The 23,208-nt window shown below is 40.3% G+C and overlaps 1 protein-coding gene across 1 annotated transcript in view; it reads left to right on the forward strand.

Annotated features, from left to right (window-relative positions):
• Positions 1-4,462, forward strand: part of LOC110739398 (ribosome-binding ATPase YchF-like) — a 28,148-nt gene extending 23,686 nt beyond the window's left edge. The window contains exons 10-11 of the mRNA XM_021919858.1: positions 2,781-2,840; positions 4,115-4,462. Coding sequence (XP_021775550.1) covers positions 2,781-2,840; positions 4,115-4,183 — 129 coding nt within the window. The 3' untranslated portion in view covers positions 4,184-4,462. The remainder of the gene's footprint in view (positions 1-2,780; positions 2,841-4,114) is intronic.
• Positions 4,463-23,208: the final 18,746 nt, after the last annotated feature.

Consider the following 23,208-nt stretch of genomic DNA (forward strand, 5'->3'; position numbering starts at 1 on the left):
TAGGGAGTAATTTTCAAATATGAACAATAAACAATTATCAAATTCTTGTAACTAATAACTAACTAATCTCGACCGTTTTTTTTTTATATTTAAATAACTAAAAAAATAATTTAATTAGTAAAGAAATAAAATAATAGACAAATTACTATATAAAATGTTATTAAGTATGAGATTAAGAGCCTTTAATAAAAGAATGAGAACAGGAACTTCTCTTAATTGTTAATTGCAACCCTTCACTAAGTAATCTAGAAATTTTTATAATTTTTTTTTGTAAGGATTCAGAATATAATTCTGTATTTTTAAAGAATATATAGGCTCCATTCGTTTTTGCTGTACTCATTTCCATTTTGGGTCGTTCTTTTTTGTTCTACTCAATATCTTTTTCTGGTCGCTCTATTTTGTTCTACTCGCTTTAATTTTACTATTATTGGCGCCCCTTTTTTTTATTTTTTATTTATTTTTATTTTATCATCTTACGTCTTCAACCACAATAATTGCACCTTTCCATACTCTTTATTTACTTTATTCACCTTTGAAACAAACCCACCTTTTACTTTCTCACACTAAGTCATTATCCTAGTTTATCTTCATTCTTCAATATTTTTGTATGTTACGTATTTATAGTAACCGATTAGAACATAAAAGAACGAAGGGAGTATAATTTCTGGGAGATTATTTAAATATTTGAAAAATCTTGGTAGATTTTAGTGTAAACATTTTTTGGTGTATGAAATCATTTAAAATATTTGAAAAAAAATGAGAGATTAATTGGTGTGGGAGGTTCATGGCTGGGAGTTTGAAATTGTTGTAAAATATTATTTGTTTTGAAATTTTGTAAATAACCACCCCTCAAAATACCTCGTTTAAAAGTCCCTTTTTTCAAATGTCTTAGATTACCATCCATTGTTATAGCCTGGCCAGTTTTCCGACCGTGGAGCCTACACTGGCTAGTTTCATCTTTTTATAAACCCTTTGCCTCATTTTTTTTCCTCACTTCATTTTTACCTACCAATGATCCTAAATTTTTTTTTCAAATATTCAAAAAATTCTCTAAATTCTCCACTTTTTGCAGAAAATCAATGAAATCGAGGCAAATGTTTTTCAAAAAGAAGAAACTAGCCTTTATATAGGCCTTAGGTCGGAAAATTTGTTGGACTCAATCAATGGGTGGTGATATCATTTCAAGGACTGGTAATTTAAAATATTCGAAAAAAGGGGTGGATACTAGGGTGTTTTGAGAGGTGGTTATTTACAAAGTTTCTTATTTTGTTGAAAATATATAAATTTTGGAATAAAATAGGTGTGAATTAAAAAACATTTTGTTACAAAAAAAAAAAAAAAAAAAAAAACATAGAATATGGTTTGAAAATACGATTTTGGTTGTGATTATGGGAATAATTGTGGTGTCACGAGTGTCGGGTGCGGATATGATGCGTTGATCATGGACCGTGTCTCAGTTGTCACGATGCAAATTGTAGCCAATCTCCATAGTGTCATAGTGCTTCATTAAACTTCTTTGTCACTTAGTGCTGGCTGCTGCTCCTTTTTGTCTTGTGTCTCAAGGTGCCTCCTCCTTCGAGTATAAACTTGCATATAGGTGGCTGATTTGGTGGCCAACCAAAGCCCACCAACCCGGTTCATCACAATGGCTATAGCTACTTCGAGGCCTTTTGACTGGAAGCAAACAGGCTTAAACAGGCTCATTTGGGTAGAAATGAGACGAATTCAGATCAGCAGTTAGGGCCCTGCACAGGGGCCATCTTTGAACAATTGGTTAATTTATTATATGAAGGTAAAACCGCTTGGTTGAGGAAGTATAGTCTGAGCTTTTCAGTGATTTATCCCTCATAATTAGGGGCTTGCTTATTAGCTTTGGATGATGTAGATGAGATATTCAGCTCAAGGATTGTTTTTAGTGCTCTCTTAACTGGTCTACAGTATCTAGTTCTTTGATTTTGTTTCATCTTCTAAATCCTTTGTGGTTATTGTTTTTCTGAGCTCATTTGTCATGGCCTTGTGTTATAAATTGAACAACGCTCTTGAAATCTTGGATGGAGGTTACTTTATATTGTGTTAGCATCTGATCTAGATGTTCATATTCCTACATTTTTCCCGCAAAAATCAAATACAAATCCCCTAATTTTTTTTTCCTTTGAAATTCTGATTCTTACTTGCATCAATTGGCTCAAACATGGATAAGTATATGTCTTATGGAGGAAGCAATTATTCCCCAAAGTCTGTGGATGATCCTCAGACACGATGCTCTAGGCATCATTGCTTCTAGTGGTTGTTGATAGGAGATAAGATGTAATGGGTAAGTCAAAGCAACAAATTTTTCGCCTAGAATTATGAGCTAGGCTTGTGTAGCGAAGCTTAATATAATATATGTGCCATTTTGCAAGTCATGGGCTGGGTTGTGCTGTTGACAAATACTAGGCCTAGGCTTGGCCTGTAATCTAGTCAGGAGTGTACTATTTTTATTATTGGGGTATCCACGGTGTAATACCGTTGTATATATTTTTTGTTGGCAAAATTAAGAAAAAAACAATTGTTTTCATTAACCACTACTGTCTGTTGAGTTGAATTGTTAATCTATTAGAGATTTTTTATTTCTTTCATAAACAATACCAGTTTTTAAAGGCACCTTAAAAGTGTTTGCAGAAAGAGAAAGTCTCTATTGACAAGTCTACATAACATCCTTTGTTGTGCTCTACTGTACTTCCAATCTTTTGTGTTAAGGTCTATTCCGCATCCTATAATCTCATCTTTTAATTCTTCAGGTTGCATATGATGATTTCGTTGCTGCTGGTTCACTTGCGGCTGCAAGGGAGAAAGGACTGGTTAGTACATTACTTTGAGCAAGAAATTTAACTTGATGCTTCTTTACATTAATCATTTTTCATAACTAACATGTGAAATACTTGCAATCAAATATACTGAATACCAATAAATTGGTGGTTAATATTTTGCACATCAAAAATGTTATTCAGTTTGAAGATCTATGCACAGACAGCTAGTGATGTAATTTTTCTATAAATTATGTGAACTGATCTAGACAAAAAGTATATTGCCTGCTTTCCTTGACATTATGAGTCTTGTTTCACTAAAGCTCTCATTCTCTCATAATATTTCCTTGGCCTATTCCCCTGTATGGCATCAACTACTAAATAAAACACATATATAATCTCCCTTGATGCTTTCATACAAGTTCCTTTGATTTATGAAACTGACATTATCTTTTCTCCTTATCAATCATCAGACGCTCCAATGGTAGTTCTTGTGCCAGTAAACCTTAAATTTCAATTATTTCTTATTGAAGTAGTTTCATAGCAAATTCTTGTAGCGTAAACTCCATTAGCGCATTTGCTGAGTGTCCATCCTTCCCTTTCTTCGAGCCCTCAGCTTACCCCTTCTCCCAAGGTAGTACTGATACACATGAGCTCAAGCAAACAGACCCACACACATTTGTATATTTGCATTGTATCAAAGCACAGTTTCAAGGGCAGTCAATAATCCTAGTTGAGGACCTTTTTCCCCTTTGATCCAATTTGAACGTGTTGGGCTCCCATCTTTACTATCATGTATTGAGGTCTGTTCTATCCCATAGCATTTGAGTCAATTCCATATGTAATGGAAACTTTATTAGAATACATACCGTGTTCTAGACGAATTGTAATCGATAATAAATGAATACCTATAAATTTGTGCAGTTGTAGGGAGGTTTGTATAGCATGTAACATTCATGTTGATATCTTGCTTCATAGGTTATACTATACCACAACTACAGTGATGTGCTACACTATTACACATCCTGTTCAACTCTCATAGTTTTTTTGGTCCAGTTTTTGCGGGTCAAGTACTTGAAAGTGAGGGGGAAGGGTAAGAGATCCTCTCACTCTCAAGTACTGCAGTTCGAAGAATTCAACCTTGTTACCTCAAGGTTACAAGGTGAATTCTTCACCAACTAAACCAAGCCTTGCTTGGTAATTGATCTTAATCTAGTGATTAAATAGTTTCTCCATCAACATGGTGAAATTGGATTTTATTATAAAATCCTTGATGGTGAGAGACTGAGAGATGTTACTCATTGGTTTATTGCTTTCATGTATTGCAGTTGAGATCTGAAGGGAAGGAATATGTTGTACAAGAAGGAGATGTCATGTTGTTTCGCTTCAATGTTTGATTACAGTATCCCTGGAGCAGAAGGATTTGTTACCTGTCAGTTACAGCAAAAAAAACGACATTGCTGACAAGTTGTACAAGCACATCACTATATTCTTGAACTGTGGGAGCCTGACCTCAAAAGTGAGGAAGATTCATCGAGTAATCACCAAATTTTGTCAAAGAAGCAATTGATTCGTTCATCAGTCTATACTTATTTCATGTATAAAGGCCAGAGATAATTGGATTATTGATCCAAGGAAGATAGAATAATTAAATATAGAATGCTACTAATTTTCTATATCGTATTGCATGCTGAAAGATAGTTTATAAAGAAAAGCAGCATTAAAAAAAAAAAAAAAAGCTAAAAACTATGATTTTAGCCCATAATTCTTGTTCATGAGTCTGTTCACATTTACTGAGCTGAACTGAACTAATTGGAAATGAATTAATTGGAGTTGAATTGAATTGAGCTGAGCTGAAATGAATATTTTATGAGAGGGAAATTAGGAGCTAAACTGAAATGAATTGATTGGAGTTGAATTGAACTGAAAGTACGTAAATGTGAAAAGACCCTTAGTTGGAATAGTGGTTACTCCCTTTGATCCCTTGTGTTCTTTGCATTTTCCAATTAAATTGTTTTTTAAAAAATTATGGTTTCAAAGAAAAAAAGTAAAAAAAAAAATCTAATTTTGATATATTTCTTTTTTCATGTGTATAGTTGAAAAAAATTCTTTTATTTTCTTTTACTTTTTTTTGGTGAATGAGCTAACATTTGTTACATTTTTCATATTTATATTCAGTAAAAATAATTTCAGCTTTAGAAAACAATTTCAGTTTAGTAAAAATAATTTCGATTCTATAAAATTAACATTATAGAAGAATTACAATAGTAAAATGAAAAAAAATTATTTTAGTTCAGCAAAAATAATTTTAGTTCAATAAAAATTGATTTCAGTAAAGTAAAAAAAGTTCAGCAAAAATAAGGTGAAGTTAACAGGGCCTTAGATAAGGGGATAATGTGGAGCGGATTTGCTTGTCTTATTTTTGTAATGTTATTTCTAAAAAGAAATACTTGATTCTACTATAAAAATTATATTGATTTCAAAATTAATTTTATTACTTTGATTGATTCTAAATAATGGGTTACATTCCAACATGATAATTTTGGTATATATATTTTATTATAAGACAAGCAGATCAATGTGCAGCTAACAAGTGTAACTTTATGATTCACTAACATATTTTTTATTAGTTTATTTTTGTAACTAGTTTTGTCCCGTGCGAAGCTCGAGTTGTTAATTGAATTTTAAGATAAAACTTTTTATCTAAAACATATATGTTATTTGAATTTTCTACTCATGGATTAATAATCCCATTTGACAATCCTACTTGTAAAATAAAAACTCTACTAAATACCGCGTGGTTATAAGAAAGAGTTGGGTTGGTAGTTCTTGAAAGTGACGCAAGTAGCATGGTTAGAGTAATTAGAAAAAATCAGTTTGAAGTTGCACTTATTTTCATATTATTGGAGAAAGTTTAAAAATAAGCTGTGATTTTAATGTCTTTAATTTTAGCTAGATGGGAGATCTATATGAATTAATAATTATTATGTATGATTTCCTCCAAAGCCTTCAAATAACACTAATCGAGTAATCCCTATAACACTGACAAAATAATTCTTGTAACACTGGCCAAGTAACACTAAATAATCCTTGTAACATTGACCGAGCAACCTCTTTAACACTGACAAAGTAACCCCTGTTTCGGGGATTTTGTCCCTTGGAAGAGTTACAACACTAAGACTGGATTCAGCAAAGGACGCCTGTACCTGCAAAGCAAACGGACTGCCGGTTGGTCAGTGGTCCGCCTCCGAAGATTAAGTTAGTAAGTATTCGGAGTAAACGTGCGGAAATAAAGTTATCTGTTCGGATTCCAAGCTCAGGTAAGGTGTTGTCTGTTTCCGGAAAACGAAAGCTCTGTAATAAATGTGAAAGTGACGTGTTGTCTCGTATTCAGTGTATTCCTCCCATAAATGCAGGAACTGTCCCTATTTATAGGGTCTTTTTGAAAAGTGTGCCCTCCTTAAGATCTGGTGACCTAGGGATTAGGTCACGCCGTAAAACGGCGCCTCAAGGTTCGGGCCCTTGAAGGCCGCCATTCTAGAAGTAATGTCTGAGTGACACGTGTCACTGAGCCCAAAAGGCTTTTGGGCATCTCTTAAGGTGACACGTGTCGCCCTCTTAATGGTCCATGCTGGATCATCAATCATCCCAGAACGGAGGAATGTCTGCCTACCACGTGTCACCATCTCAAAGGTCCAGGTGGCACCTCTACCAATGACACGTGGCGGCTTCTGATTGGGCCACCTGGCCGGGTATAAAAATACCCAAATCATTTGCCCCTCACAGGGGTCATGCGCATTGCACATGACACCTGTGACAGGTGTCAACATCCGACTGGCCGGATTTTCAAATTATATTTTTGGGGGAAAAATTAGGGTTTACCCCTTCTATAAATAGAAGGGTTTGACCCTCCTTTTGTTTTCACACCTTTGCGAATCTTGGAGAATCTTTAGACTTTTGACTTTCAAAGACTCTCAAAGACTTAAACTTATCAAGCATCCGGCGCTCGGCTTTCAGTCCGTCTGTTTCAGCAACCCAGGCGTCTCATAGTACCTTCTTCTAAGGTAACGCCTGCTTTCCTTTTTTACTTATTTTTTCTTGCATTTTTTACTTTATCAAATGGTTTCCCAAACGCACACGGCACGGCTTAGGTTAGCGATCAGCCGGTCACCGGGGACGGCTGAATCTAGAACTAGGAGTGCCGAATTCTCGTTCGAGAACTTTCCTTTAAGTACATCTCCAAATCCGACAGTATCTGTGCATCTGCAGGACACGATGGCCAGAACAAAGCAGACAACGAGGAGATATAGGGCGAATGGTTCCTTTTACCATTCGGACAGTGAGACTATCAACTCTGATGGCTCCATTAGGGTGCTTGCTAGTGAAATTTCTGAGAACCCCCCAAACCCTTCTTCTGACCTTCCCCAAACTCCAACTTATTACTCTTCCCCTTCTTCAAGCGGCATCCCCAGTGATACTATACTGCGGGAAGCCGACAGTCAATACCAGGCCGAGCCTTCAGAACAGGCGTCGGAGGAGAGTCTAGGGGAGGAACCTCTTGGCCCCAGCCGACAGTCCCCTAGCTCTAGGGAGAGCTCTGATGACGATTTGGCCTCGTCATCTTCTGAAAATGCCTCCGTTACTTCAGAGGAGGCCAGAGCAAAGATAAGCACTACAAGGGAATCCTTGTTAGTGGAAAAGGGGGAAGGTTGGGCGGAGCCGAGTGCTTCTAGGCGCTTGGAACGTGCCCCCTACTATCACCATGTCCCGCAAAGTAAGCGGACTTCTATGATATTCGGTCTTGCCAATTTGAAGCGCAAGACTGCAATGGGTCATGGCTTTTCCTTGTCCGTTCCCAACAAGGATGATATGATAACCTGGCCGACCTTGGCCAGCTATAAGGACCAAGCATTCGGCTGCTACGAGGCGGTCCTCCAGGCTGGTCTACGCTTCCCTCTCCATCCGGCCGTGAGAGAATACTGGACGGATACAAACTGGGTATCTGGTAACTTGTCCCGAATTCATGGATTAATATCATCAGGTACGTTGCCGCATGTGAAATGCTGGAGGTGGATCCCAGCTTTGAGGCATTCGCCCACATGCATTATCTCAGCCGAGCGCCTGTTAAGGGCGGCGAAGGCTGGTACACCTTGTCCACCTGGAAGGGGTACATGATGGCAGTCGGCAAGGAGAACAAGTGGAAGGACTGGAGAACAAAGTTCTACATAGTCCATTCCTCTGATAGCCGACTGAACCAGAAATACAATAGGTGGAACAAGGATCCGCCCCTCCTGGCTGGCAAGAGTGCCTTGCCCCCTCTCCCTAGGCGGGCCCCGGAGGAAATTTTTGATCGGGGTTTGTTCAAAGTGTCCGTTCGGACAAATGAGCAGGGGGAGAAAATAGTCGTCCCCCAGAGCTACATTCCCCTTTACAAGTGGCTGGAAGATGGGGTGTTCTTGGCCGCTTTGGGCTAAGCTCTAAGATGCCGAGAGGTAGTCGGCCGTCTGATTTTATACAACCTTTAAATTGCTTTTCAATGTTTGTTTATAAAGTCTAACTCCTGATTTTGGTGCAGACAAAGATATGGAAAAGGTCTCGGCAACAAGGAAGCTGACTGCTATCTCTGCAGCAAAATATCGCTCGAACGTCCTTAATCGAGCGAGTGACGAGCAGAAAACAGTCGGGACTCCTAAGGTAGCTGTTTATAACACTTGGTATATTTTTCAACAAAGGTTAATTTTTTCCCGCCTGTTTTTCTGACGCCTTTCTTTTTGCTAATGTAGAGTGGTTCCACTAGGCCCTCTCCCTCCAAGAAATCCCAACCCAAAATCCAGAAGACTGGGGCTGGTGATGTGAGTGCATCCGGCGAGAACCGGAAGCACATTGCTCACAAGCCCAAGAAAGGGGACGACTCTACTCTCGAAGCTGACAGGGAGGTCAGCAAACCGGATGCTACTCAGGCATCGAAGGGTGGCTTTAAGCAACCCACTACTGCTGTTAGCTCAGCTAGAGAGAAAATGCGTCATGGGAAGGAGGAGGAGGTTCAAACGGACGGTATAAACCGCATCTTCATTGAATTTCAACATCAAGATAGTTTCTTAGAATTTTCTTGACTAACTTAATTTTGCATCTCCTGTGCAAAGGCCGACTGTCGTCCAGATGGCCAAGGAGATGCTGAGGGCGCTTGATCTAGAGGACAAGGCGTCCGTGAGAGGAGTCGGCACCCTTAACTTGGATGCCATCTTGGGGAACCTCTGTGAGGTAAAAAGTTAGCTTAATTTTCTTATTGTTTAAGCACATATCCGATTGGTCTTGACCATTCGACTCTTTTCTCATTTTCAGGCTATGCTGCGCATCCAGGGGCTAAGAAGGCCAATCCAGGAGAAGTCCAAAGAGGTAACAACCGCTAAAGCTCGAGTCGAGTCCACCTTAGACCGAGCTCAATTTGAAATTTCTCAGAATGAGCTAGTGACCCTTGATATGATGTATTCCTAGGCGGATGCCAACCTGCAGGTAAAGAAGGACCTGGATTCGGCTCGCTCCAAAATCATTGACCTTAAGGCCGAAATTAAAGGTCTTAAGGAAAAGCTTGAGCCTCTTCAAGAGGCCAAGAAAGAGGCCGAGAGGGCCAAGGAGCGGGTTGGCCGCCTGGAGGTGCGCCTGGCGAACCAGGAGAAGCAGCTGAAGGCCAAGTTCCAGTCCCGAGCACCTGGAAATCATGATGGAGGACTATGAGGCCATCATGCGGATGGCATGGGAGGCGATACAGCCGGGTGCTGACTATAGCACCTGGAAATCCAAGTTTGATCAAGCTAACGAGGATTTCAATGCTGAACTTCTTCGCCAATCTCAAGAGGAGGCAAACAAGGCTGATGTTGAGGGCGAAGAGGCCGGTTACTCATCAGGCTCTTCTGGGGACGAGGAGGGGGACGAGGAGAATGATGAAAATGCGGAGCAGCCGACGGGTGATGATGCGGCTGCTAATGTTGATAACTCCCCAGCCCCTTAAGCTTTTTATAAGTTCTTTCTGCGGCCGAATGGCCATTTATCTCTCCGGCCTGCGTGCCGAGTAAATGTGTATCTTTACCGACCGAGGGGTCGGGTAAACTAAAAATTTCTTAGGCTTTGCCAGCAAATAATCTTACCCAGTCGTCTGGTGGCGATTGGGCTTTTTAATTCAAAAACATTCGGTCGTTTGGCTGAAGTTATTCATATTGTTTTCCTTTAAACTTTTTCAATGCATGTTTTTTGGCTAAGTATTATAACCTGTATACCATGCGAATGTTCTTGCCCCTGGACGGATGTCGAGAGGTTTCGGTTGATTGGATTGATTGACTTAGAAATTATTGATACTTAGAAGAGTATGCATGGTTTCTAAGTCAATCAATCACTATGGTGATTGCTCCAAACCACGCGACAGACGGCCATCTAGAGCTTATGAATAATTGTTTTCATTCGACCATTGGCACAAACGAGATACAAAATTATTGACTTAGTAAATTTGCTAAAAAGAAAACCTCCGCCTGTTTTACCCCAAGAGCTAAAAACAGGCGCATCCGACCATAGGCCTCGTCGAGATAGGATGCTAAGTTTTAACTTTGCTTAATTTTACTTAAGAAGAATAATTTGTCTGTCTTGCCCCAAGAGCAAAGAACAGGCGCATCCAACCCACAGGTCTCTTTGTAATCTGATAAGTATTTTAGCTCGTTTTCTTCGTAAGTAATAGTCCGCCTGTCCTGCGTTTGAGCAGAAACAGGCGTATCTGGCCAAAGGCCTCATAAGTTAACTTAGCTTGTAGATTAGCAAAAATTTTCCGCATGTCTTGCCCTAGAGAAAAAACAGGCGCATCCGGCTTAGTGCCTCAATAGCCTCTACTTATGAAACAGTGACCCTTTTCCGACTGTGCTAGAACGGTTAGAAAATTCTAACCTTTTAGATTTCACTTTCGATTAAATCAAACGACTGCGAATGCTGCCTTATCATTAGGTAGGGCCGCCTGATGTATTCGTAGAGCAATGTGCCACCCAAATGGGAGATGCTTCTCCTCGACGAATTCACCCGAATGGACGTCGCCGGTTATCTGACTCATGTTGGAGCAGACGGTCATACTCATGTTGGAGCAGACTGTGACCATTTGGCCTCTATTTGTTTATTAATATCCGGCCATTGGCCTCATTATGATTTTATCTGGCCTTAGGCCTTTAAAGAATTAAGCAAATATTCGTTAAGTGTTGTCATAAATTTAAAGAATTTCGTAGGAACGACTGCTTTAAAGCAGTCGGCTTCTTCAGAGAGATTAGGGCGTCTACTGTTGGGGCAGACGCTTTCCAAATACATTGGTCGACTGTATTTTGTACAGGCAACGTTAATAAAAAAGACAAGTTGGGAAATGATGCCATATTCTCATTAACAAAATTTGAGATGACAAAATTTGAGGTATTTACATTCGTACTTAGAAATAGTACTTTTTCAAGTTGTCTACACTCCAAGTTCTAGGCAGCTGCCTGCCATCTGGTTCTTCAAGGCGGTAAGTGCCGTCTCTTACTTCCTCATATATTTGGTAGGGGCCTTCCCAATTTGGGGTTAGCTTTCCCTGCTCATTCGCCCTACCGACTGCCTCCATTTTCCGTAGCACAAAGTACCCCACTTTGAGAGGACGCTTGTGTACTCTTTTGTTGTAAGCCCGTGTGATTCTCAGAAGGTAAAAATCTCATGGCACAAGGCAACATTGCCCCTGCGCTCTGGAAGTGAGTCCAATGCCAGCCGCATGGCCTCCCAGTTTACTTATTCGTCATATAACATGACTCGAAGAGTCGGTTCATAGTGTTCAATGGGCAGGACAGCTTCTGCACCATACACCATGAGGAATGGGGTTTCTCCAGTCGAACCTTTAGCAGTCGTTCTGATGGACCAGAGGACGTGTGGTAATTCATCCGCCCAAAGGTCACTGCCCGTTCAATTTTCTTTTTAATCCCGTATGAGATTAGCTTGTTGAAGGCTTCGACTTGGCCGTTTGCTTGAGGCCGGCCGATTGATGCAAAGAAGCTTGAGACCCCTTGGTCTCCCAGCCAAGTCTTGAGTTGAGGCTTCTCCAATTGAGGACCATTGTCAAAAACCATAGACATTGGCACCCCGAAACGAGTGATAATATTCCTCCAGATAAAGGAAATGACATCTTTTGCCTTGATGTTTTTGACCGCCTCCGCCTCTACCCACTTGGTAAAGTAATCCACAGCTACCAATATGTAGCGCTTGCCGCCTGGTGCTGCTGTGTAAGGCGCAAGTATGTCCATGCCCCAATATGTAGTGCTTTCCGCCTAGTGCTGCTGTGTAAGGCCCAAGTATGTCCATGCCCCAAGTAATTCCAATGGGGTCTTCATTAGATATACTTCTCTTTTCCATGAACTCCCAGAAAACTGACCGAGGCATTTCACAGGAGGCGGATGATGCCAGTTTCGACAAAGCATCCGCCTTATTGTTTGAAGATCTGGGCACTTGGGTTAGTTGAAACTCCTCAAGTGTCCCGACTTCATTTTTGACCGCATACAAATATTTTATCATGGCCGGATGAGTGGCCTCGTACGTTCCATTGACCTGGAGTACGACCAGTTGAGAATCGGAGCAGGCGTCAATTTTCTTTGCCCCTGCCGCCTTGCAATACCAAATGCCGGCTAGCAGGGCCTCATATTCGGCCTCATTGTTAGAGACCTGGAACTTGAATCGCAATGCATATTCGTACTTATCTCCCTCAGGAGATTGACAGATAATCCCTGCACCGCAGCCGCTCGTAGTGGAGCTCCCGTCCACATAGACTTTCCAAACCTAGTCAGTATTATCCGGTGCAACCGGCCTTGTCATTTCAACAATAAAGTCGGCGAATGCTTGCCCCTTTATTGCCTTCCTTGGTTCGTAAGTGATTTCTAATCCTTGCATTTCAATCGCCCATTTGAGCATTCGTCCAGAAGACTCCAAGGTTGTGAGTGGCCGCTTGTTTGGTTGGTCAGTATAGACCTCTACCGCATGCGCCAATAAGTAGGGTTTTAGCTTCTTGATGGCCATGTAAAGGGCAAGGCCAAAATTTTCAACCATGGGGTACCGAAGTTCTGCGTTCCTAAGAACATGGCTAATGAAATACACCGGGAGCTGGATGCCGTCTCTTTCAGCTAAGAGAACGACACTGAGGGAATGATCAGAGACGGCTAAATACATGAATAGCTTCTCTTTGGGAAAAGGGCTAACAAGCCTCGGCAAAGAGTGCAAATGAGTTTTCAGCTTTTGAAAGGCCACCTCTGCATCGTCCCCCCATTCAAAGTTGGTCTTCTTTTTTATTGCCTGGAATAAGTAGAGACACTTATCACCTGACCGGCTGAGGAATCTCTCCAAGGTCGCCAGGCAACATGTTAACTTTTGCACTTCCTTCACAGTACGGGGCGACTGCATGTCGATTACCACCTGTATTTTCTCAAGGTTGGCCTCTATTCCCCTTTGGTCAATCAAAAATCCGAGAAACTTCTCAGACTCAACACCAAAGACACACTTTTTTAGGTTTAGCATGACCTTGTGCCGCCTGAGTGTGGTGAATGTTTCTCGGAGATTAGCAAGATGATCCGCCTGTTGTTTGGATTTGACTATCATGTCGTCAATGTACGCCTCTACATTCCTTCCGATTTGATTAATGAAGACCGTATTAATCATTCGTTGGAAAGTAGCAGGCGCATTCTTTAAACCGAACGACATCACCATATAACAGAACAACCCCTGATCAGTGACGAATGCCGTCTTTTCTTGATCTTTTTTCCACAGGAGGATCTTTTTTCCTCGCCATGGTTTCTTTTCTTTTACCGGATGAGCTTCTTTTTAAGATCCACGTCGAGTTTGTGGACAGCGAGATTCGGGCTGATGCCTAGCATCTCTTCCACTTCAAAGGCAAAGATGTCTTTGAATTCTCTCAACAGCTGGTGCAGGCTCTCACCCAGCTTAGCAAATGCAACCGTCCCCACCTTAACCGTTCGCTCTGGGCGGCTGTCGTCCAGAGGGATATCAATGTGTTCGCCAGCAGGCTGGGGACGGAGATCATCTGACCGTTCCCCGGTCAGTGATTTCTATTGTTTTTCTTTAATTTTTTGACCACCACCAGCTGATCAGTCTTTCTTTTCTTTCCGGCTGGTGGGGCCGACTGTTCTTCCTCGACATCGTCGAGGTCGATTGTCTGCTTGCCCCGGCCGAATGCTGCGGCCGTGGGGTTGACGTCCGAGAGATAACACTCTCGAGCCGTCTTCTGGTCCCCATTGAGGGAACCGACTGTTCCATCATCCTTCTCATACTTGAGCAGCATGAGAGCAGGGATGATGACGGCCTTACACTCATTTAGAGTGGGTCGGCCGAAGATGAGGTTGTAAGCTATGAGCTCTTTAACAACTAGGAAACGGATGGTCATGTGTCGACCGTCTCCCCTGCTCCCCAGGCGGACAGGTATGTCAATTCGTCCGACTGGGTGCACAAGTCCTCCTCCAAACCCAACAAGGGTGTGAGAGACCTCAATCATGATATTCGGTTTGTATTTGAGATTGGATAAGCATTTGAGGCTGATGAGGTCCGAGGAGCTTCATGTGTTAATCAAAATTCGACCAACCAGCTGGTTGGCCACCTTGCATTCAATGACCACAGGGCATCATGCGGGCGATGGACTTTGCCTCTGTCTTGCTCGGTGATGACAACTTTAGGGAAGGTGGATGTGCCTGCCTCCTCTCCTTCTTCAACAGAGTTGACCATCTTTCTCAGATGGTCCTTGGTGCCCCGAATGGTCGGGCCACCCCCGGCAAATCCGCTTGCTATGGTGTATACCGGATCTTCATCAGTTTCGGCACTCACAGCAGGCTGGGGAATTTTTTTCTTAAACTGCCCTGGATTTGCCTTTGAAGTCACTTTGGACTTCACATAGGATTTCAGCTGTCCTTTGTCGGCCAGACGGTCGAGCTCCCGCTTGAGACTGAAGCAGTCGTTCGTGTCATGGCCGACATCCTCATGGAAATCGCAATGCTTGTTTTTGTTCCGATTTTCAGCGGAACCTTTCATAGGGGTCGGCTTCTCAAGAGTCAGTCGATCCTTAATTTCCAAGAGGATGGAGCAGCAGTCCTTGTGGAACTCGTACCTTGGAACGTACGGTTTCCACTCTTTTTTCTTCTTCTGGGCCGGTAGATCAGAGTTATCAATGGCCCAAATTTGTTTTTTCTTTTTTCTCTCTTCTGGCTTAGGAGCTGGCTGAGTATGCCGACTCTCCTTCTATCGGTCGGACTTCTTAGGGTCCGACAACTTATTGGAGGAGCAGAGTTCGGTCGCCTGTATATAGGCTTCCGCCTGTCGTAAGGCTCCCTGCAGAGTGAAAATTTATTTGTGGACGAGTTCATACTTAAAAGTAGACCCGTCCTTCAGACCCTTAAAGAAGTCTGTGAAGGCGACCTCATTAGACAGTCCATGAATCTGGATTCATACCAGATTGAACCGCCTGACATAGGAACGTAGGCCTTCTTTATCTCCCTGTTGTACATTGCCCAAATCAAGGCTTGTCTTTTTTGCAGGGATGTTCATACAGAAGTTTGAAGCGAACAAGAACGCAAGCGTCTTGATGCTATTAATACAACCAGCCGGCAGATTGCAGAACCACTGTTAGGCTATGCCCTTCAGGGTGGCTGGAAAACAGCGACACCATGCAGCATCATCCAACCCTTGTAAATACATGAGGTGGGTGTATGCTAGCAGGTGGTCTTCTGGGTTGGAGGTCCCATCATAGGTTCCAACCAGAACATTTTTAACCTTGCTCGGCTGTTCGGCTTCGGTTATTTCCCTGGAGAAGGCAGAGGGTTGATCTCCAAGGTGTTGCAGCCTGAGCTGCCAGTCCATCGGCTGATAACCGTATGCCGCCTGTCCTCCAAAGAGGGCAGACTGCATGTAAGGTAAAGTCAGTGACTGGTACAATGGCGGAGCCATGTACTGGGCCGACTGGATCATATGAGGGCTAGAGTGAACCCGTGGGCTGCTTGTTAGGGTCTCATGTACATACTTGGAATACCTCATAGAGGTATTCCGAAAGCTATCATGGTAGGTCGACGTTGAAGCCGACTCTGATAGCTGGGTTTTCTTCTGCTCAATGTAATGTCGAGCATCAGAGAATGTTTTCTTGCTACCATCCGGCTGTATGTGCCGGATGGCTTTTCTTGTGCCTGTTTCTGGGAAACGGAGCCTGGTGAGGTCGAATTGGGTCCGGGCCTTCTCCGTAGGGGCAGGATGAGGAGTCGGCTGGCGGTCCCTGACCGACTTCTGTTTGCCAGTCTGGGCTGGCTTCTTGGCCGACTGCTCCTTTCTAGGAGTAGGCGACCTCTTGGAGGCGATTTGTTTGATTTCACCCCTAAGACTGCTCAGGAGTTTCATTAGTTCATCTCGAGTGACGGGAGTCGATCCTACCGCCTGGGAAGGATCACCCATCCGCACCGAGGGCTTTTTTGGCTGACCAACAGTTTTGCTTGGCCCCACCTGATCAGTGTGACACTCCCGTTTTTCCCTACTACGGATGCGTCTTGTGATGAGGGACCCGTTAGGATCCACATAGGTTTCGACGTCAGCGTCGTCCCCTGAGTCATGGTTCGTCTGGACCACTATGTCTTCTGGAGGCCGATTGGTCTCAGGATTCGGTACAGGGACTTGTTAAGCCATCTCAGAGGTACTCTCCCCACAGACGGCGCCAAATGTTTCAGGGGTTTTTGTCCCTTGGGAGAGTTACAACACTAAGACTGGATTCAGCAAAGGGCGCCTGTACCTGCAAAGCAACCGGACCGCTGGTTGGTCGGTGATCCGCCTCCGAAGATTAAGTTAGTAAGTATTCGGAGTAAAACGTGCGGAAATAAAGTTATCTGCTCGGATTCCAAGCTCATGTAAGGTGTTGTCTGTTTCCGGAAAACAACAGCTCTATAATAACTGTGAAAGTGACGTGTTGTCTCGTATTCAGTGTATTCCTCCCATAAATGTAGGAACTGTCCCTATTTATAGGGTCTTTTTGAAAAGTGTGCCCTCCTTAAGATCTGGTGACCTAGGGATTAGGTCACGCCGTAAAACGGCGCCTCAAGGTTTGGGCCCTTGAAGGCCGCCATTCTAGAAGCAATGTCTGAGTGACACGTGTCACTGAGCCCAAAAGGCTTTTGGGCATCTCTTAAGGTGACACATGTCGCCCTCTTAATGGTCCATGTTGGATCATCAATCATCCCAGAACGGAGGAATGTCTGCCTAGCACGTGTCACCATCTCAAAGGTCTAGGTGGCACCTCTACCAATGACACGTGGCGGCTTCTGATTGGGCCACCTGGTCGGGTATAAAAATACCCAAATCAACCCCTTTAATGCTAACCAAGTAAACCATATACATTGACTGATTAAACTAAAGAACTAACTAAGTAACCCCTATAACACTAACTAAGTAACATCTGTAACACTAATCACTAATCCTTACATATGGCTAACCACATATAAAAATTTGTGATTATTGAAATTTATTATTTAACATTTTTTATTTTTAAATAAAGCTATACATAGTAATTTAAAGAAAGTAAATATTAAAGTAAAAAGCCGAGTTTGGCATAAGTGTAATGTAGGGATGTAGAAGTAATAATGTACAACTAAAAAGAACGGTTGTCTAAAACTATGATCTCTTTTTATTTTCTCTGAACATCTAGAGTAAGGTTGGTTGCATGTTAAGACTTAAGTAAGAGAACGTTTTAATTCAACTTAGTACATGTCTTTATGATACTCCCTCCATGTTTTATTTTAGTGTTACACTTTCCATTTCCGGCCGTGTTTTTTTAAGTGTTACACTTCCTTTTTTTGGCAAAAAGCTACATTAAAATATTATATATCTCTCCTCTCATGGTCCCCACCTAAACCCACTACTATTTTTTTTATTATATATTTCCTCACACATTCATTACTTTTTATGTATTTTTCTTTTACAATTTTTTAATACTCCAACTACCCTACATGCCTCTTATTTTATTTGAGTCAATAAAATTGCTTAAATTATGTGCCGGTTAAATTGCAACACTTAAAAAAACACGGAGGGAGTATATATATATATATATATATATATATATATATATATATATATATATTCCCCTTGTACCACTTTGTATCTGCCATTTCTATAGAAATATTGGTACGTTATAGAAATAAAATTCTAAACCAAAAATTTTATTAAAAAAAATTCTAAAATAATTTTTTAGGCTACTAAATCTATCTAAATTTTATTGAAAATAAAAAAATAAATAACTTCTTTTTATCCTTATATATCTATCCAATTTTTTTTAATCTTTTTTTAAAAAATATATACAAATAAATACTATGTGTTATACTGATAACTAATGGTCTCCTACGTGGCGTGACACTTGGAGAAAAATTACAATTCCAAGTGTCACTATCTCGTGACCTTGCTAAAAGTTTAGCTTTATATATTAGTTATATATAATATGATGATATCTCTAAAAAAAAGGAGGGTGTAAAACTAAACTAAAAAAAAAGTATATTATCGACAACTCTCCATAGATACAAATATCTCGTGCGCTAAAACTAATATGACATCATGATCGACCACTCCAACAAATGAAAATGGATATTAATTTGCACAGTTCAATAGCTTAGCAATTTTACTTTATAACAAAAATGTAGAGTGCAATTGTATTTTACATATTATTATTCATTGAATAATACTAGGGATGACAACGGGGCGAGATGCGGAGGATGGTACCTCCACACCCGTACCCGCCTAAAAGTTTTATACTCATCCCCGCCACACCACCCAATCACCCATGGCGGGTCTAATACCCACACCCATACCTGCCCTGCCGGGTACATTGTAGGATCCATCATCCCCGCCCCACCACCTACTTTGATATCCATACCCACCCCAAACCTGCTGTCATAAATGATGTGTGATTTCACAAAAATTGCAATTATACAACACTAACGACTATTTTAACACTACAAAGTCCACCAAAAAATTACAAACTCGTTAATTAAATAGTTTCATACTTAAAAAAATTCACAAATCCAAGTCCATTAAATTATGCAAAGTTATAAAGTTCTAAACAAATGAAAAATTAATCAGTCACTACGGTTACTTTGGTATCACTGCCATCTTCTAGTTCCTCCAACCATTGATGATGCACTTCCTTCAACTCACCTAAAAAATTATATATAACTCATATTAGTAATTTTCATATGTTATACAATTATAAAATATGATATGCCAAATAATTACGTTTATAATTGGACCAAATCCAATGTTGAGTGCACATCAAAGCTTCTACTGTTTTCGGTAAAAGTCGACTACCATATGGATCAAGAACTCTTCTACTAGTACTAAAAGCAGATTTAGATATGACTGTAGAAACGAGAATGGACATGATATCCCTTGCTATTTGTTGAAGAATAGAATATTTGCTTGCATTTGTCTTCCACCAATTTAAAATATCAAAATCATCAACAAGAGGGACATTTTCATCACTTAAATTGATATGAAAAAACTAAGGAAAACAAGAAAAAGGAGGAATATTCAAGTAACTACAACTTCAAAATCAACAAAACAAGATAAACCTATCTCTACAATCACCAAGATAAATGAAATAGGAATTTCTTAATCAAGCTAACACAAAGTAAATCTAGGATTAAGGTGTAACCACAAAGATTACAAAGTAGCAATCACAAAGAAAACCAAATAATCACAAAGATTATGGTAGAGAGAGAAAGTCTCTTTGATTACAAAATCAAGCAAAAATCTCATCAAAAGTTAAGTGCAAAACGTTCTAAAAAGGAACTCAAATAGTCCGTACAAAGCTGGCTGAAAACGGGAAAAGGTCCGGTCGAACAATGGGTAGGTTCGGTCAGACTACTGGGTAGGTTCGGTCGAACTTCCCTGCTCTTGGTTCGGTCGAACTTTTGGAGTTCGACCTCTCCTGCAAAAATGCTGAAATTTGGTTTGCTACTGTCGTGGAGGTTCAGTCGGACTCGCCTCGGTTCGTTCGAACTTCTCTGCTCCTCGCGATTACCTGGATAGCTCAACTTCAAATGTTCATTACTTCTTCGTTTCTTGCTCAAATTTGGCATGTGATGTCGTTGGAAAGCTCTTGAACTCTACTTTCACCTCCGAATTGAATCACCTTAAAATTCCTTGTAACAAAGGAGATATGGCTTAATGAAGTAGTTGCATCACATATTGATAAGCTTCTTCCCTCTCATCCTTGTTCCCATTCTTTATCTTCAATCAACAATTGTAAAATGAAGACACAAGGATTACTTTTATTCACTTAAGTCACGTCATAAAGTAGAGAATTTATCCAAAAAGTAGATTGGAGCCATAAATGCCACTAAATGGATCATATAGTCACACAACTCGTAGTTTTCAATGATGCTCCCGCATCAAACCCTCTCTCAAGGAATTGACCTCAATTCTTAGAGATGACATAAAACTCAAATTAAACCTTGGATAATGACTTCATTATTAAAAGAAATAAATCCTACTTGGCTTTTACAAAATTCATTCAACCGATGTATCTACCCGGATCAAACTTCAAGATGACGAACTTGAGCAAAATGAGGATTAAAATCAAGTAAACCATTGTGTAGAGCAACAGGAGAACAATAATATCACCATTCACATTATTGATTCTTTTACCCCAAGCACCCAAAACAAGAGCAATACGATAACCATGGGGGTTGCCCAACACATGATGACCCAACAAGTAGTGTAGAATCACATTGAAAAACATCATTGAAGGAATATCCAACACTAAATGTAGAACCAATGGAAGATGTACCAATCAACACACCATAGAATAAACAATTCCTTTCAAATTGTTGTCTTGCAATACTTTTACCAACATGAACATATGGTAAACAAGAATCTAGCTTAAGATGTTCATAAGAATTTGAAGTCATTGAACAACCACCATGCTCATTAAAAGAAGCTTTCAGAACATCCAACTTAAGTTCTTCTTTAAAAATTCCTTGTGTATCAAAGGTTGAGACACACAAGCCTTTGCCAAATGATATGAAAAAACCAAGGAAAACAAGAAAAAGGGGGAATATTCAAGTAACCACAACTTCAAAATAAAAAAACAAGATAAACCTACCTCAACAATCACCAAGATAAAAGAAATAGGGGATTCTTAATCAAGCTAACACAAAGTAAAGCTAGGATTAAGCTGTAACCACAAAGTTCCGGCTAGGCCTCCTTGATGAGCTTCTTTAACAAGTAACTGTCGATGAGAACATTTCGGAACACAAATCTTGTTTCCCTTGAAAAGGAAGCCTTCTTGCACCATGAAATAGCCATTGACCCCTTCCATACACTTCTTCATCAACCCACCAAAATCCTCATCATCACCATTGTAGACACCCAAATGTGTCTCCCTAAAGCCAAACCCAGTGATGAATACCTTTCACGTCATTTGATTATCGAACAAAGTGAAAGTGTGGAAAGTCTAGTAATGAGGATGTTTTTATTAAAATATTTCTCTTTCTGTTTTCAAAAATATTTCTTTTCTTACTCTAATTCATGGAAAATAGCCATTCTAATTTGTTTTGGTTCATGATAAGGGTCTAATAATAGTTTTGTTGGATTGGTCTCGAAAAGAGCTTTCCAATGATATATTATAAGTCCAATTCCGATGAATTATGAGGAAATTATGGATTAAATTAAATTAGGCCTAATGATCTAGAGGAGGGCCTATTAATTATTATTCCTAAAGTGATTAGGATCGATTTTAGTCTTTTAGGAATATCTAGAAGGTTCTCTTTAATTCTAATGAGGTTAGGATTGATAATTATATTTTTTTAAAGATGTTTTATTTTGAATAAAATATATAAAATCTGAATTTAAAACTGCTTAGATGCATAATTACTTGTAATCGATTTTAAAGGTAATTACGCGTGTAAAAGCGCGTTGTATATTTTAATCAACGCGAGACGACAGAGTTATCGCCAGGCGTTGACCTTTGTCGTCTGGCGACGAGCTTGTTGTCTGGCGTTGACTCCTGTCGTTTGCGAGAGGAGATATTTTATTCCAAATATGATTTTCTTTGATACGGTGCTATTTTTTCTATAAATAGGGGTCGTAGGTAACACCCCAATAATTCTCTCTTAAAAATTTGCGAATAACCTGAAAAATTCCAAGAGAATTACTGAAGTGCTATCGCTACGTGATCAAACGTTAAGGCTTTTTCAGAAAATAGCAGCGGAAAAACTAAAACAAATATATATAAGTTTCAAAATCAATAACCAAAACCAAATTAAATCTTACAACTTGGAACCCTTAAGGCCCTTATTCGAAACTTAAACCAATAGAAATAGTATGAAAGTAAAGTTGAGTTTAAGTAGCTTTAAATGTAAATAGCAACAAAAATAAGAAAAGTAACCAACTCTCCACTCAAGATCCCACCATCTAGAAACAGAGGTTGCATGTGTAAGAACCTGTGGTTAATCTGCTCCCCAATATTACAAGTGTAAAAATTGGATCGTCACAAGATCATTGAAAGGCGAAGGCCATGACTAAAGAAAGACATGCACAAAAGCACCCAATCAGCAAAACTGAGTACATAAAAGCTGCGAAATAAATTAAGAAATACCTAACATGCTACTAACAATCAAGCATACGCATCATTAAATTGCAGACTCAACACATGACTCAACTATCAAATTTATTAAGACTTCACTTGTTAATATTAACTAACTCATTTATTTATTTCATTGGATTTAGCAATAGACAAGGTTGTCCAACCCATGTTCCATTTGGAACATCAATAAAAGATAAACCCCATGCCTCCTTTCGGAAACATCAATATGAAAGGAATGGTGTCCTTTGAACAAGTGTACTATTCCGTTAGCGGGTTCAGAATTATTAGAAAGCTAATATATTCAGTAAGGTCAAGTGATCGGAATGCCTGGGTGGAGGCCGCTTCAGATCAGTAATATTAATGTATAATTAATATTACAACTTAATCTTTACTGAACCCTTCGGGTCACACCCAAGCAAATATACGAACCGACTCGACGAATTGATTCGGAAGAAATTAATTCGTCGCTTGAGTGTTAAATATTTAGACGTCGGAAATTCGAGTTTGGAGCGTCAAAACCGAGCGTCGGAGAATCTCAAATGTCGAGCCAAAATTTATGAATTGGCGAGACGGGAAAATGCTTCAAGTAACAAGTAAAATCCTAGCCACGCGAAAGGCTAAGAAAGTGCGCCCAATAGGTGTGTGCCATGTGGCAGCACACATGGAAAAACGCCAAGTGGAAGCCGCCACGTTGGAAGCTGATGTGTCCAATTTATATAGTGTTTTACCCCCGTCCCTTGGTCATAATTAGTAGTGTTTTTGGATCTTTAG

This window comes from Chenopodium quinoa, unplaced genomic scaffold, assembly GCF_001683475.1.
Source record: "Chenopodium quinoa cultivar QQ74 unplaced genomic scaffold, ASM168347v1, whole genome shotgun sequence".
Lineage (NCBI taxonomy): Eukaryota > Viridiplantae > Streptophyta > Magnoliopsida > Caryophyllales > Amaranthaceae > Chenopodium > Chenopodium quinoa.